This window comes from Trichomonas vaginalis, chromosome IV (assembly GCF_026262505.1).
Source record: "Trichomonas vaginalis G3 chromosome IV, whole genome shotgun sequence".
NCBI lineage: Eukaryota > Parabasalia > Trichomonadida > Trichomonadidae > Trichomonas > Trichomonas vaginalis.
Window position 1 is genome coordinate 7,906,356 of NC_067206.1, and position 16,384 is coordinate 7,922,739.

At 32.4% G+C, this 16,384-nt stretch overlaps 7 protein-coding genes across 7 annotated transcripts, besides 5 other annotated features; 5 read left to right on the top strand and 2 right to left on the bottom strand.

Moving 5' to 3' along the window:
- Positions 1–10: 10 nt before the first annotated feature.
- TVAGG3_0049500 (uncharacterized protein) lies at positions 11–310 on the top strand (the record flags this gene model as incomplete). Its single annotated transcript, XM_001310853.1, has 1 exon — positions 11–310. One exon carries the CDS (start codon positions 11–13, stop codon positions 308–310), a length of 300 nt encoding a protein of 99 aa, XP_001310854.1.
- A 371-nt stretch (positions 311–681) lies between these two features.
- Positions 682–1,007, top strand: TVAGG3_0049510 (cytochrome B5 family; the record flags this gene model as incomplete). Its single annotated transcript, XM_051220969.1, has 1 exon — positions 690–1,007. The coding sequence occupies one exon, from the start codon at positions 690–692 to the stop codon at positions 1,005–1,007; it is 318 nt and encodes a 105-aa protein (XP_051105955.1).
- A 364-nt stretch (positions 1,008–1,371) lies between these two features.
- TVAGG3_0049520 (RING/U-box family) lies at positions 1,372–2,636 on the top strand (the record flags this gene model as incomplete). Its single annotated transcript, XM_051220970.1, has 1 exon — positions 1,372–2,394. The coding sequence occupies one exon, from the start codon at positions 1,372–1,374 to the stop codon at positions 2,392–2,394; it is 1,023 nt and encodes a 340-aa protein (XP_051105956.1).
- Positions 2,637–3,033: 397 nt separating this feature from the next.
- Positions 3,034–5,364, top strand: TVAGG3_0049530 (A-type inclusion protein-related family; the record flags this gene model as incomplete). The annotated part of the gene is made up of 1 exon (XM_001310856.1): positions 3,053–5,290. The coding sequence occupies one exon, from the start codon at positions 3,053–3,055 to the stop codon at positions 5,288–5,290; it is 2,238 nt and encodes a 745-aa protein (XP_001310857.1).
- A 152-nt stretch (positions 5,365–5,516) lies between these two features.
- Positions 5,517–6,438: a mobile genetic element.
- A 100-nt stretch (positions 6,439–6,538) lies between these two features.
- TVAGG3_0049550 (phosphatidylinositol-3,5-bisphosphate binding) lies at positions 6,539–7,480 on the top strand (the record flags this gene model as incomplete). The annotated part of the gene is made up of 1 exon (XM_001310857.1): positions 6,539–7,480. The coding sequence occupies one exon, from the start codon at positions 6,539–6,541 to the stop codon at positions 7,478–7,480; it is 942 nt and encodes a 313-aa protein (XP_001310858.1).
- Positions 7,481–7,946: 466 nt separating this feature from the next.
- TVAGG3_0049560 (ATPase activity, coupled to transmembrane movement of substances) lies at positions 7,947–10,536 on the bottom strand (the record flags this gene model as incomplete). Its single annotated transcript, XM_001310858.1, has 1 exon — positions 8,011–10,527. The coding sequence occupies one exon, from the start codon at positions 10,525–10,527 to the stop codon at positions 8,011–8,013; it is 2,517 nt and encodes an 838-aa protein (XP_001310859.1).
- A 670-nt stretch (positions 10,537–11,206) lies between these two features.
- Positions 11,207–11,244: a mobile genetic element.
- Positions 11,207–11,244: a terminal%2Cinverted (terminal inverted repeat of Banshee-A3 transposon ID:TVAGG3_0049570).
- Positions 11,245–12,423: 1,179 nt separating this feature from the next.
- Positions 12,424–12,460: a mobile genetic element.
- Positions 12,424–12,460: a terminal%2Cinverted (terminal inverted repeat of Banshee-A3 transposon ID:TVAGG3_0049580).
- A 1,144-nt stretch (positions 12,461–13,604) lies between these two features.
- Positions 13,605–14,911, bottom strand: TVAGG3_0049590 (nitrile biosynthetic process; the record flags this gene model as incomplete). The annotated part of the gene is made up of 1 exon (XM_001310859.2): positions 13,695–14,876. One exon carries the CDS (start codon positions 14,874–14,876, stop codon positions 13,695–13,697), a length of 1,182 nt encoding a protein of 393 aa, XP_001310860.1.
- Between the last annotated feature and the right edge of the window lie 1,473 nt (positions 14,912–16,384).

Consider the following 16,384-nt stretch of genomic DNA (forward strand, 5'->3'; position numbering starts at 1 on the left):
AATTGATGGAATGCGGAAATATGGTGGTGCTTATGTTAAACCAGATGGAAAACTCCGTGATGGTAGCAAAATCAGTGATGACGGTTCCGGCGGAAGCTCTGGTTCGTCAGAAACGTCAGGTTCGTCAGGCAGTTCTAGTGGTAAGAGTAACAGCTCAGTCCAAGCAGCCAAGATCATTCCATGGATTGTTCTTGGAGTTTTTGTTATTGCTGTTATTGTCATTGCTATTTTCCTCTTCAGAAAAGCCAAATGCGTTGTTGTCGCCAGCCATGTCGAAGAAAGAAGAGAAACAAGAATGGTTTTAGTTTAAAAATTATTCTTTTTTATCAATTTTACCAAAATAAACATCGGACTACACTTTTACCAATTTATTTTCATATGCCTTTATGAAATGAATATCTAAATCATTTACTGGACTAATTAAATTACATTGATTCTAAATTAATGATTATAGAAACGATCGCACAGCACATATGATAGTTATGAATGATACAAGATAAGTTCATTGAAGATCACTTCATAAATCGCAAATATTAAAAATAAAAATTCTTAATTTTGAAGAAAATTAGCTTATTTTGGTTGTAATTAAAAGAGCATGGTTAGACATGAAATTTATTTATCTGGCTAATTATCCTAGCTGATAAAACATTGATAAAAATAACCTTAATGTATGGGGATTAGTTTTTACAATGGATGTTTATGAGCGCAGGCGTGAGATGCAAAAGCAATGGCGTGAAAACGCTAAACAGTGCGAATGGATTGGCGATATTACAATAGAGGAAGTTATGAAGCATAGAACACCAAAAGATTGCTGGGTCATTATCGATGGCATTGTTTATAATTGGACTCAATATGTTTACAATCATCCAGGAGGTTCATCTCACTTCCTTGGTAAAAATCCAGATATTACAGTTCCTTTCCACAATTTCCATCGTGGAATGGATATATCATTTGTTGAAAAGCTCAAGATTGGACGCCTTGTAAGTTCAAAGTATTTATACAGTTAAAAAGAAATTTATTTCTATTAAATTCTTTCGAATCATTTTTGGTAGTTATTCTCATAGACTTGTGAACATATATTCGTAATATTCATAGTTCTGCATATTATGGTGTTTTTTTTTTAAATATCTAAATATAAAATTAAAAAACATTTCATTTGGCTAGATAAATGGATATACACTGGAATGTCATTGCTAAGGTTGATACATATTAAGACGCAATTCAAATAATTTCAACAAAATATAAATTAATTTAATCGTTTTTGGTAAGTGGATTATCAAAATGAATAATAGAACCAATGTTTGTCTCGTTTTCTGAAAATAAACTACAGAATATGTTTTGAAATCTGGAAAATTACTGTCACTTTTCATAATGTTAAAAACATTTTTCAAAGCTATTTCAGCAAAAGATTTAGAAAGTTTGCAAAAACTTTCAGAAGAAGTATATGCCACAGCAAAGGCATCCAAACCAACGCGTGCTGCTGGTCATATTAAAACTGGTCGTAATCATATTTTGATAACACAATCAATAACAGGAATATTATCAGTCCAAGCTCTTGGAAAATTCAATTTCTCGAGATTTAATGAGTTTTCATACTTTTTGACTCCATTAATTTCTAATCAATTTGAAAATGCATCAAAGCCCCGAGCATTTTGTGCTTTAATTGCCGGAACTTTCCCAGTTAAGCATTTTTCAGATACATTTTTGCAGTCAATTGGTATTCCTGAAAAATACACTTCTCCAGCAACGTTTTTACTATATGGTGCTCTCGAAACAGCATCAATCAAACTTACACAGAATATTAAGACCAATCTTGTTGATTTTACTTTAACATCTCTATCAACTGCCGGACTTATTTATCTTAACTCGTTTATAATCGAATCTATCCACAAATTAGTCCCAATTATTCCTTATTTTGTCATATTTACTGCAGTTTCTTTCTTATCAGCGCCAATTCTCCACCGCGTTTGTACATTTGGTGTGAAAAGCGCCATTAGATTTGTTATTGAAAGTATTGCTTCATTAATCTTCAAAGAACAAAATTCCCACGCCGAATATCTTCCTACAGACATAGAAGTACCAGAACCAATGCAATGCACGATTTGCCACGATCTCTTGAATGATCCAGTTGAATGCCAAGGATTCTTCTTCTGCAAGAAATGCCTCGATGAATGGCAGAAAGTTGGCTCAATTCATCCAGCAAATGGTTTGCCAATTTCAGAAGAAACAATTGTCAAGAATGTGACGATGAATATGATCACGATCAAGTACAGAAGAATCGTTCTCAATCAATACAGAAGAGATCATCCTGATTGGCAAGGAGAAAATATGGATGAAGAAGAAAATGAGCAAATTACAGATGAACAACAACAAGATACACAGCAGCAAGAATAAATTAATAAATAAGACAAATACATTGAAATTAGAAGAAAATAATTTTCATCATTCTCAAAATTGAATCTAATTGATTCATTAATCGAAAAAATTCTTAGTATTATCCAAATTTTCGTTTTTGTTCGGATTTGTTCATTTATTACCAAAATATTTTTCATTATTCCATTAGTTTCAGAAACTCACTACATTTATATGCATATATTCTTTATTTTGTATATTATTAAATACATACTATTCTTTATATATCTTATTTAAAATTATTTTTTGGAATATTAGTTGAAAAACATAGATAAATTGGCTCTTTCTTCTCATCATTAATCACTTTTTAATGCACTCTATTTCCTTAATCCTAATTTTTATCATCAAATATTTCAATTTATTTTCGAAGGATTTATACCAACTAATTGACAGTATAGCTGTATTTATGATTACAATTTCATAATCTAGAGCTATGAATCATAAATACCGAACGAATTTCTAAAATATTTGCGAATAAAAGACAAAATTCTCATCTTTCATATTGTTATTATTCAGATTTTACCCAGTAACCTAAAATTAGTGTGCTCAGATCGCGAACCGCTTTACATAGAGATGTTCAAAATTCAAATCATCGTTTTTAAAAGTGCTGGAAAAGTGACATTGTAATTCATCTAAACACATGAGTGCTTTTGATTTCGCAAACGAAACGCCAGATAACAATAATAACGGCTCATCCGAATTCACATTCGGCGAGGAACAGCCAGAAGAGCAACATCCAACTCAAAAGGCCGCTCCAACAAAGAAAGCCGCACCAGGCAAGAAAGGCATGAGAGTCATTGGTATTGGCAAGAAAAAGTCAACCGAAACTAAGAAACCTAACAAATTCGCGAAGAAAGGAACAGAAAAATCAGAAACAAAACAAAAAATTTCAGTACAGTTAACCCCAGGTCAGATTCCTGAACTTGGCGAGATTAAAAACCCAACCATCATCCAAGCTCCACCAAAAGAAGATGATACATCAGCTTTCGACTTTGGAAGTGCTGAGCCGACATCAAATCAAAATGATGAAGTCTCTGCATTCGATTTCGGACAGGCTGAAGCAACCCCTGCATCAAATGAAACATCAGCATTTGATTTCGGAGCTGCATCTACAGAAAACCAGGCAGAAGCAACATCTTCATTTGATTTCGGAGGATCTGCTCCTGCTCCAGCTCAGCCACCAGTTCAGACAAGATCTGTTCCAACACCAGAGCCAGTTGCTCAACAATCTCAACCAGCTGCCGATGTTCCACCAGAAATTCAGGAACTTGGCGAAACATACGGCGGATTCGCACTCAGCTTGAACAACATTGCTTTGGCCGTTCAGGATATGATCAAAGAAACGGCTTCAAGCAAAGAAGAAATTACAAATTCAGAAAAGGCTCAAGCAGATGCCCTTTCGAACGAAGAATATGATAAGGCTGAACAACTTGATAACAAGATTTCTCAGCTCAAAGAGAAAATCCACGAGAATGAGAATAATTTCGCTATGTGCGTCCAAGAAGCTCTCGATCTCACTACCGAGGCTCCAAATCATCTCATGGAGCATGCTACTTCAGCTTCCTCGAAGCTTCCTGAATTAACATCCAGAGCTTCCGCTGTCGAAACAGAATTATCAGAAAAGAACGAGCTTCAGACAAGAGATAATACTACAATTGACATCGAGCGTCGCAAGAATGCCTCTAAAATCCAGGAACTTGAGACTCCTATCAATATGCATGCAAAGGCTATCGATGACATGCAAGCCAAGTACGATTCTGATGTTTCTAAGGCCACAGAATCACTCGATACACAAATTACAGCTCTCGAAAACGAAAGAAGAGACATATCTACACAAGTTTCGGATTTACTCAAGCAGATTGATGCTCTTAGAACACGCGAGAAGTCCGTTCAAGCCGAGATCAACAAACATACTCGTAGCAGAAAGCAGGTTGTCGATGGTTTCTCCGCTGATTTGAAGAAGATCAACCAAGAAAAGCAATCTCTTGAATCGGAGAAGCGTAAGATGAATGCTGAAATCAAGAAGATCGAAGCTCCATTCCAGAGCTTTCTTGATGACGTTGCAAAGCGTGAAAAGGAAATCAACGCATTAAATGACGAACTTAAGACACTCAAAGAGCAAATTGAGAACGCTCAGCGTGATACAGATGAAGCAGAGAAGGGAGCAGAGTTAATTACTGGACTTATCCAATCATATGGAAAATATAATGAAGAAAGATCTTCCAGATTCGAACAGATGAACTCTGATAGAAACGAGATCATCGAATCCCGCCAGAAAGTATCACTTTTGTCCCAGCAATTGATACAATTAAACACAGATCTCAAAACTTCCGAGGAATTGGTCGCAGGAGCTAAAGCCAAAGAGGAACAGCTTGAGGCCCAGAAGAAGGCTGCTGTTGCTTCAAAGAACTTCAAGGCTGCTAAAACGTGCAATGACCAACTTAAGGATTTGAAGGAAGTTACAGAGCGCGCTGAGACAACAATCACTACATCAGCTGCAAAAATCGCCCAGAACCAGGAAGAATCAGCTCATTTGACAGATAAGATTCATACTCTTGAAACAGCTTTAGTAGATGAAAAGGACGGACTTAGCAAGATCGACTACGAATTCTTCGAAGAAGCTGTCGGAATTCTCGAAAAACTCTTCGAAGTTTCAAGATTTTCTGGAAAATTATTGAAAGGTTTACAGTCAATGCTTCAGTCCCTTTTGGACAATACTGAGAAGCCTGTTGAGCTTTCCAAGGATGAATTAAAGAGTATGATCGATGAACTCAACGCAAAGATCGAAGAAGCCGTAGAAAAGGAGAACTTCGATGACGCTGAGACATTACAGGTTAAGGTTAATGCTCTTATGACCAAGTACAACAACATGGAGTAATTTATTTTATACTTTCTTTTATTTTAGTCTTTTTATATTAAAAATTTGAATATCTCGATTCTTTTTTCAAAACAAACTATCTATTAAGTCAGCAAAACCTATAAATTTCAAGAAAATTCATTTTGATTTTATTAAAGAAAGTTTCCTTAAAATTATGATCATTTTCCATGAGTTTGTATCAATACTAAATTAGTTCAGAATGAAAAACCATGATCAAATTTTAATCAAAGGTGACCAAACTATTTTTTGAAAGTCCGCCATAACTTTAATGGTACTATTTCAGCGTGTACAATGAATACAAAAATTCTAAGAGTGCCACATAAAATAGTACTTTAGACTTGAGTTAATGCTACCAAGCAAATGTTAAAAAGATGACTTTAGTGTTTTGATAATCAAAGATTAAAATCATTATTGTCTAAATCAATAATCATAACGACAGAAGTTAATGTTTTTTCATCAGTGCTTTAAATCCACTTTTAAAAGTATACCTCAAAAATCAAAATATCAAAAAAAATTGGCCGATAGGTTTGGCTTTAATTTTTGTCTGCTTTTATGATTTGATATGGATGTTATAATTTTAAAAGTTGAGCCAAATTCACCAATAGATTTTTGAGATTTGCAAATACTCAATAATTTTCAGCGTGTTATCTTTTATTAAAAGAACTATTTGGTTTCAGTATCATATAAATTGATATTTACTTTCTATTTGAACCTTCATTTAGCTAATGATTTAATAATACAGATTTCATCTAGTCCTTATAAGAGAATTTTGAATTTGTTATAATAAAAAAACAAACAGATATAGCTTACACTTCTATAATAAAGATACCTTTTATAGAAATCAGTATGAAATGTGTTTTGGCTTATTGGAAGCATATCAGACATAATCGCCATAATCAAAAAATCTATATACCCAATAAGTAATAAATTTGTCGATATAGATTTTCCATAAAATTAGTTTTTAGTCTGATCTTAAAATAAATTTAATTTTTTATAAAAAAAATCACATTTAAAAGTACCTTTTGAGTAGCTCGAAATCCTGTTGGTGGATTTCGGGCGTACTTCAAAATTAGCTTTTCTTCTACATATGCAAGCTATATTTTAAATATGGGGCAAATCGGATCGGCGAAAGGAGTTTAGTTACCTTTTTTTAATCGGAAATTTGTGGATGATTTGTTAAAATAATATGATTATTATATAAAATAGAAAAATATGTTGTTGTATTTATAGTATTCAATCTTAAAATCAATGAGCGGGGCTACGATTAACCACATTACGTTTACTAATGATGGTAAGACAATGTGCGTTAGCTACTCAAATGGCTTTGGAGTATACAACACTCTCCCATTTGAAGAGAAATTCAGGCAAATAGAAAACAGACAAATATCACATGCAATTACAATGACAGGAATCAACAAAGTAGTTTACTCCGGTGTTGAAGGACAGAGATCCTTTAGTGATAAATCAGTTTGTGTCTTTGATTGCTCAATTCACAGACCATTAACGCAAATTGACTGTCCAGAAACAATCAAAGGTCTATATATGCTACCTAAAATGTTCGCAATTGCCTTAAAGAATGAAATTCGCGTTTACAATTTCGAACCTGCTGGTCTATATACTCAATTACGTTGTGTTCCAAACGAAAATGCCCCATGCGACTTTGTTATCATCGATAACAGCTATGTCATCGCAATGTGTGGCCGTCAAACAGGTGCACTTCGTATTGTTTCTGTCGAAGCAAGCGGCTCATTAGATAAATCGATTCCTGCTCACAACCATGCAATGACTCACATCAAATTTAACATTGATGGATCTATGATTGCAACATCCAGTGAAGTAGGTACAATTATACGTGTTTTCAATTCAAAAACAGGAGATAAAATTTGTGAATTCAGACGTGGCTCTTTTTCAGCTACTATCCAATCCATTGCATTTTGCCAAACAGCAAATATCATCGCTACTACATCTACAAAGAACACTCTCCATGTTTTTGCAATCGAAGATAATTATGATGAAACAAAACGCTCTACTGCAACATGGAAAGTTCCAGATAGCCAACATACATCAATCTCATTTGCTGGCGATAATAAAATTGTTGCAGCAATCTCTGCAGGCTCTTTATTCACTCTCCACTTTAATGACGCACTGAACGAAATAGCACTGGATTCTTCTAACGATTTCCTTGTATAATCTAATCTATTTCAGTTCATTTTATACTTGTTAATTGTAGTAAAATTTAAATTCTGTTCTCATATTTACATTACTATTTCTAATGCATTTCATTCAATAAATAAGTTAATTGTTAAGTTTTTCACAATATCCATGATACAAAATGAGGAACAAAATGATTTTAATGCAAAAATGTATACTATTGCATATTGTATATGATATATTTTGGATACAATTGTATATTTATTGTGAAACATGATAGCAATAAAGATATTTTCCAGAAATATTCAGTATGATATCTGACTTTATTGATTTATACACAATATTGATACAATCGAGATGCAGCATAGCCTCTATTTCAACATATTTTAATCTATTTTGGTATAATAATTCCAAAATTTGTCTAAATCAAGTAATTATTTGATAAAATCTGGTAAATAAGTTAATAGAATTATGGTTCATTAGTAAAACTTAATTAATAAAAAAGGTAAATATTATTTTAGACGAAATAACAAAAGAAAGAGATAGAACAAATAAAAAATAAAAAAAAATTACAATGAAGGTGGTTCGTTTGTATCTGTGTCATCAATAGTGAAAGCAGGATTTTCTCCATCATTTGTTGCACTGCTTCTTCTTGATCCATCTTTCTTTTTCTCATCATTGTTTACAACGACAAGATCTTCGCATTCAGACATGTGAACAATTTCCATGAAAACTCTTTCAAGGCTAGAAGATGAACATGTGTAGTAGTCAAATCCATTATCTCCTTGTTTTCCGTTTTGCATCACATCAAACAAATCGCATAATGTTGTTGACGTAGCAGGGACAGAGTAAATTCTTGCTCTTGGTCTCATGATTGACAACTCAGCCTGAGGAATCTTTTCCTTGAAGAAATTGTCAACTTTAGCTTTAGCGTCAGCAGTTCCTTCAGTCATAGAGATATCGATCTTGAACTCTGTACCAAATCTCTGAGACAAATACTGTGGAGATCCAACAGTGTAAACGTTTCCTTTGATCATGATTGAGATTTCATCGCAAAGAGATTCAGCTTCACTCAAAAGATGTGTGCACAACATGAATGTTTTCTCACCTTTGAAAGTAGAAATCATTTCATGAACGTGTTTTCTTGCTACAGGATCCAAAGGAGCTGTTGGTTCATCGAGCAAAATAATCTCTGCAGGGCCAAGGAAACACAAAGCAATTGCGAGTTTTCTAACATCACCAGCAGATAAATCTCTGATTGGTTTATCTTTGAGTTCTTCAATTTCAAGTAATTTGATGAGTTTGTCTGTTTCTTCTTTCGCCTGTTCATCATACATTTGGAACAACATAGAGTAAAGTTTGAAATGCTCAGCAGGAGTCATTTCATCACAAAGATGTGTGTTGAATTGAGGACAAATTGATAACAAAGTTGGATCATAGAAATCTTCAATGGAAACACCGTTGATTTCGATTGTTCCATCAGAAGGAGGTAATAAACCAGTGATCATTCTAATTAATGTTGTTTTTCCTGCACCGTTCGCTCCCAAGAAACCAAACAATGATCCTTTCTTGACACCCAAAGAAACACAGTTTACAGCAGGAATTGGTTCTCCTGCCGTGTTGAAGAAGAGACGGCTGGCGTTGTGAATACGAACAGCGTATTTGTTGTTCGTATCATTGACCATTTCTTCCATTTGATGGGCTTCTTCTGTAACAGGATGTTTTGCTTTCTGATCTTTGAAGAATTGAGTGAAATTACCAAAAGCATGTTGAGCACGATGCTTCTGGACACTGAGACGGACACTTTCGATGATCCAAAGAATGACACTGTATAAAACAATGACGCAGAATTGCATAATAAGATAAATTCTGCAACGTTCATGTTTGAAGAAATAAGTAAGGTCCTGTTTGAAGAATCCCATTGTTGATAACATGTACATGAGAATTCTTTGGATAGATATGTGAGGAAGGAAAGAATAAATCACATCAACCCAAACAGGAGGATCTTCCATGTTTCTAACGATATCGACAATCATTGGGACAAGAAGAAGGATGGAAAGCATCATAAAGGCTTGGCGAGAGGCAGAATCAGCAGAACTGAAACAAAATGAAAGACAATAAATGAAAAGAATGAATCCTGGTCCGCAAAGAACAAGCGCATACCATGTGTTGAATGCGTTATCAATGAAGGCTTGGATTTGACAGGCAAGGAAAATAATCCAAATGAAAGTTACATCAATAATCCAGATGGCCAAATCGATGACGAATGTAGCAATCCAGTAAGGGAATATCGTGAGGGTGCAAGAAATCATGTATGGACGAACTTCTCCGTTGATATCTGTAATTGGTTGGGAAATGATAAGAGGAATGATGGAACAAAGGCCTGCAGCAATAAGCATTGGTCCTAATTGTCCGAAAGCCATTTGCTGGAGTTGTAAGTAAAGTCTGATGTAGCTAACATCAAAATCATATTCGTGACCAAATGTAAGCTTCCATAAAACTCTGAAGAGGTTGATTTGGCTGATTCTAAGTGCACGATTGAATGTTGCGTTGTAAATCAAAGTGAAATTATACGGAAAGATTGGAATTGGCATTGGCATACCTGTCACATTAAATGTAGTAGCAATTCTTCCATTATATGAGTATCCAAAGTTGATATACTCAATATCATCGGTCGTATCGGTGGCATGGTCGTACATAAATTTGTTGCAGTCGGAAATGTTGTCGAAATAAAGGTACTTGATATCCTTTCCGGTATCATCTTTATATACTTGGGCAAATTCATCATAGATATCTTGAAATCCTGGTGTTTGTAATTGTCCAGCCAAATTTGTCTGGTTAACGGCAACGAAATATGGGGAATTTGTCTTAAATGTCTTGAAGGTAAATGGTTCTGTATCAGATTTCATAAAGGTGACCATCAAATAATAGCAAATAATGGCTAGAGCAGAAAAAACAATTGTACCGACAGAAGATGTAACGATCGCCTTCCATGAGCGCTTGAACATAACCCATCTTCTAAAAAGGACTGCACGAAAATGCTTGTGTACAAAGAATGGCTTCCTATGCTTCTGTTGTTCGGTCATCAATTGTTTTAAATTATGATTTCTTTCAAACTGTTTTTTTATAATTTTTTTCTCATACCTTTCGTCGATGATTAACTTTTTGAATGCTAAATCGATTTTACAAGAAGCAATATCGCTTTAAAATGGATCAGGGCTCGTCATGCTTAATAATATTATTTTGATTTCGAAGATTTGTATAATATGTACTGAAATAAGATAATTTTTTCAATGGTTTGAAAAGTTTACAATAGCCCATTGATATTCTGAAAGTTTGGGTTCAACAAGTGATTTTGTTACTTGCTCTACGGTACATGATCATCAAGGATCTTTATTATGGTATTAACTTTTCAATCGATGTCATGCTTCTGATGGAAATTTGTTCTTAAGGGTCCACTGTAAAAATTGAAAGTCTCTCAAAATTGAGAGGCGATTTGCAAATAATCATTATCGTCATTTTTCGAAAATCCACTTTTCCTAGTGTTCTGATTAATATTATGTGAATACAACAATGAAGCATATGTTTCAATAAGATGGTAATATATTCTATCACTTCAAATTTCATAAAAATTGCAAAATCAGTGAGTTTTATAAGAACATGATTTTTTCGAATTTTTTCGCTTTTGGATGCGTGTTTTGAAAAATAGATATTTTCGAATTTTAATTTTATCTTAAGTATAAGTTTTATATTAGGAATTTTTTTTGTTGTAAACAGAAATTCATCAAAAGTGACACCTCAGAAAAGCTAAAATATTGAATTTTTGGAACTTTTGATAGAGCACGTTTTTAAATATTAATTAAAGTAAATGTATATTTTGTAAAGATTCTTTTTAATAAAAAAATAAAATTTTGAAGAAGAACACAAAATCTTCTGAAAAATAATATCACATAAACTCATATTATTTTCTAATATATAACTATTTTATATAAAAATCAAATTCAATGATCTTAAAAGCGAAGGATAAACCTCAAAATTTACGAATATAATGAGTGGGAATATAATGCTTATCTATCATAAAACCATATGAAATATCAATTTTTGCTTTACGCCTAATTTTTGACGACAATTAGCAAAAAATGTTAAATGTTAACACTCAGTCCATTTGAATATGAAAAATAAAATTGACTTTGATTAAATGTTTTTATTTATCATGCAATTCTTCTTGCGACCAAAGATTTGAATAAAAGTTCAAAAAATAAGATAGCTTAAAAAAATAATATACGGTAGTGTTTACTAATAGATGAATAGTATATAAATTCTATTAAAATGGATTTGATCCAAAAAAATATATAAAATTTGATCATAAATAAAATCGTTTTAAATTACTTCTTCATTTAAATTATAACAATTATTTTTGGTTTTATATTTTTTTGGATCAAATCCATTTTAATAGAATTTATATACTATTCATCTATTAGTAAACACTACCGTATATTATTTTTTAAGCTATCTTATTTTTTGAACTTTTATTCAAATCTTTGGTCGCAAGAAGAATTGCATGATAAATAAAAACATTTAATCAAAGTCAATTTTATTTTTCATATTCAAATGGACTGAGTGTTAACATTTAACATTTTTTGCTAATTGTCGTCAAAAATTAGGCGTAAAGCAAAAATTGATATTTCATATGGTTTTATGATAGATAAGCATTATATTCCCACTCATTATATTCGTAAATTTTGAGGTTTATCCTTCGCTTTTAAGATCATTGAATTTGATTTTTATATAAAATAGTTATATATTAGAAAATAATATGAGTTTATGTGATATTATTTTTCAGAAGATTTCATTCTATATGCCTATGAAAAGTACTCTCAAAACTAACTTTTTCCTAATTATAATTAAATCTAGAATATTGTATTATGCTTAGTATTATTTCATTTTTCTCATTTAATTTAGAATTTACAAATGTCAAAAAATTGAGAGCTGTCACTTTTGATGAATTTCTGTTTATTACATTTTGACCTATTTCCAATCATTAATTCCGATGTTTTTCAAGGAATTTAATTGAGAAAAAATTAGGAATTTCGCTTTAATGCCATTACAAACTAATATTATGATGCATAATATATATATTTATTGAGGCTAATGCCGGGATATCTTGCATTTAAAAAAAATTCAAAGAATTGACAATTGGATAGCACAAATTTAATTCCCTGGACAAAGTATTATTGTTTATATATTCAAACCATTATCCTTAGTTTAGATATGTTGGCCAAAAATTTTCGTGTTATTTTTTGTGTTTAAGCATAAATTATGTATTTACTTATGAAAAATAAGCATTTTATTCATTATCATAAAGATATACCATAACAATTGATAAAATTTTTTTAAAAAAAATTGTGTATTTTAGTGGGTATTATTCTGGATAATGCCAATTTTTACAAGATTTAATATTAACCATATCAATAGCCGACTCAATGTAAAATTTAGATATTATTTTTTCATTAATCAAACTTTGATAAATTTTAGTATAATGAACGATTTTGTTTCGTGTATGATACAGAAATGAAAAGCTTAATTAATATCATTTTGCATTTTTTAAAGGATGTTAGAGTACATCTACATTAAAAAATCAGATTTGAACTGCGATACTGCATCAAATTGATGCGTATCTGATAAGGATCTCAAAAGAGTAAAGTTAATTTTTTTGTGTTTTTTTAAGTTTTGGGCCTTAGTAAAACACCATCTCGAGCAATATTTTTGGGACGACGATAGACCTTATTTGGCCTTACAGTGGACCCTTAATATTGTTTCAATATGAGGTTAATCCGTGTTACTTTGCTAAGTTTTGATATGAAAATGACCGTTCAGGTCTTCTGGGGATGATTCTTATCAGTATTAGCTTATTTTTTATTTTGAATTTGCTTCCTTTAATAGAACTTTTAGAGAATTCGTCTCTATATTATGTAGAAAGTGTATCTAATGAAGAAATTAAAAAAAAATTGATCAACATATCCAAAGTCAAAGGAAGAAATGAGTCATATCGTTTCATCAAGATCGAATACAGTGATGTTGCCTGAGAAATAGATAAATCAGATGATACTTGGTTTGAAAATGAACCAGAAGATTTCGAGAATTGAGTCGTAATACTATAAATGGCAATAGTTGGAAAAATTCATTAGATATATCAGTTAGAAAACAATGATAGTTTAGATTATCAATAAAATTGATAAATAAAAAAAAATTATCAAATCATTCTCAACATATCATCTTGTAAGTTGATAACTGCAAGTGATGGTCCGACGCACAGTTTATGGATCATTGGTGGATCCATTAAAGGAGCACCAAGGAATCCGAAGACAGAGCGCTCTTCTTCTCTGTAAACAAGAGATGTATTTTGTGTTCTTGGCAACATGAACAGGCCATTGTCATCAACATCTCCATCAACTGTGGAAACAGTTTCACCATCTGGAGCGATATGGAAGTACATCCAAGTCTGGCGCTCGAGATGATAAGCGTAAACGTGTGTGTATTGTGCGTTGGACCTTCCTCCGATGAGAAGTAAGACAGGTCCTGTCTTCACCATTGAGGAACCGATTAATTTGGAGTTTACAGGCTGTCCTTTTGGCATAAAGCCTCCTATTTCCAATGTTTCGAGATCTAATGTCATCAAAACGGCATTTTCATCTGTGGCTCCGCCTTGAATGTAAATCATTTTTCCGTCTTGGACATGTGGGAATCCTGTACGTCCCTTAACATCTTTTTCGATGAATGACCATGTCTTTTCTGTTGTATTGAGGATGTTCAGCTCGGATAAGAATTTTCCATTATAGCCACCCCAGATTATAATCTTGTCCTCGTATGATGTAACAAGCGGTGATGAACGAGGAGCTGGGACTGGTCCACTGAACTCTGGGCGAAGGATTTCGTAAGTATCGAGATTAATTATGTGTAAATCGGCGATATATTCCTTTGTTCCTGTATTATATCCGCCAAAAATGACTAAGTAGTTCTTCATAAGCGTAGCTCTTGAACCAGAACGTGGCATGATATCAAATCCGTTTACGGGTAGCTGAGCCCAGGACTTAACATGGAAATCATACTTCCATATATCATTTAATGGCTGATTCTCTTTGTTAAGGCCGTATCCGATGTAAAGAATTTCGTGTTCTGCATCGTATGCTTCAAAATGGGAGGATCTTGGGCAGGGCCCGAGCCCATTTGTAGGTAAAAGCGACCATATGGCATGCACCCATCCTTTCAGTAGAGTCGGGTTATGCACAAGTGAACAGTTGGTCACAGGTTGATGCGTGACAATTGAATCATCCTTGTTGTCAGGGCGGTATCCAGACATAGGAACATACTCATCTGGAGGGATATAAGCAAATGCCTGAGGGTAAGCATTAGCGGCACTAGATAAAGGTCCCATAATAAAAAATGATTTTGCCATTCAAGTCACTTTTGTCGACTTTCAAAATTATCAATAGATTTTTTTAAATTGAATACTTGTAAAATAATAAAATTATTTTGAAACTGCCAGTTTTCCAAAGATTTATTGCCAGTTTGCAACCTAAAGATTTTCTTCAAGAACTGAGTAAAAATTTCTTGACCTATTTCATCTCAAAAAACCGCAACTACCCACAATCAAAATCTTTTTGATGTAAACTATTGAAAATAATTGAGAGCAAAATCATAAAAAGTTATGCAATTTTAAAAATTGTGCTACAAATCTGATGCTAATTATCAATTCATTTGGAGGTTTTTAAAATTTTAAAATCTTTGTTTCCTGCCTTTGAATAAATGACAGAGCAAAAATGTGTTATATGAGACCGTTTATTCAAGTCTAACAATATAAATCTTCATCTGGAGCAGTGTATTCAAAAAGTATAAAACAAATGTCAAAATGCTTTAAATTAAAACATGGTTATAAAGATTTATGCGGCCATTACATTAATATTAGTTCAATAAAACCCGTTTTTTGGGTTGCTATTAATTCCAAGCCAGGAAACAAGGATTTGAAGCATTCTGAAAATTGAATGATGAAGATTTAAAAACCTCTAAATTAAAATGCAATAAAAGTCTGAATAAGGGTTTCGTTTTGCTAAAATTGTCACTTTTATAGCATATTTGTTTTTGGATGTTTTGCGAAACCAAAAAAAAAAAAACTATGATATACAATGTGTGTGTAAGAAAATACTTTATTTACTAGTTAAAAAATACATTTGTATTATGTGATCAAGTTTTTTTTCTGGATAAGATATTATATGGATAATTGGATAGAAAATACAATTATATAATCTTGTACCTGGTTTAATTAAGCTAATTGTCATCAGAAACTTGTAATTTTTATGAATTTCAGATTTTCTTTTCATTACTGCTTTTCTTAATAGGTCAAGTTCTTATTTACGTTATAAAGTATGATATTTACAAATATCAAGTTATCATGTTTTTGAGAAATTATGAGAAACAAACAAAAAAAAAAGATAGGAATAGCAATGAATAGTGATGTGGGTATATAAAATGTAAGAGATATGAATGCAAAGCAATTAGTATTTAGGATATTGACCATAGATTTCGAAAAAAAAAATGCTGCATATTGAGCGAAAACTATGATTATATTATAAGGCTGTCATTTAAAGCATAATGAAACTATTCCCTTTTCATTTTAATCGAATAAGATAGTAAAGATTTTTGAATTAGCTAGAAACTGATGAGATGTTTTCACAAATCAGATTTTTAATCTCTATAATGCATAATTCACTCAATATCTCAATTTTGATATTGCGAGATATTTTTGCTATCGGTTTCGCAATTTTGACACAATAGCAAGAGGGTTCTATAAGCATTATTATCAACGTAGAATCTGAATATCATATCAGAAAATGTCGCAAATCTGACATTTACCCGACCAAATAGCAAAAATAATTGAATACTTTT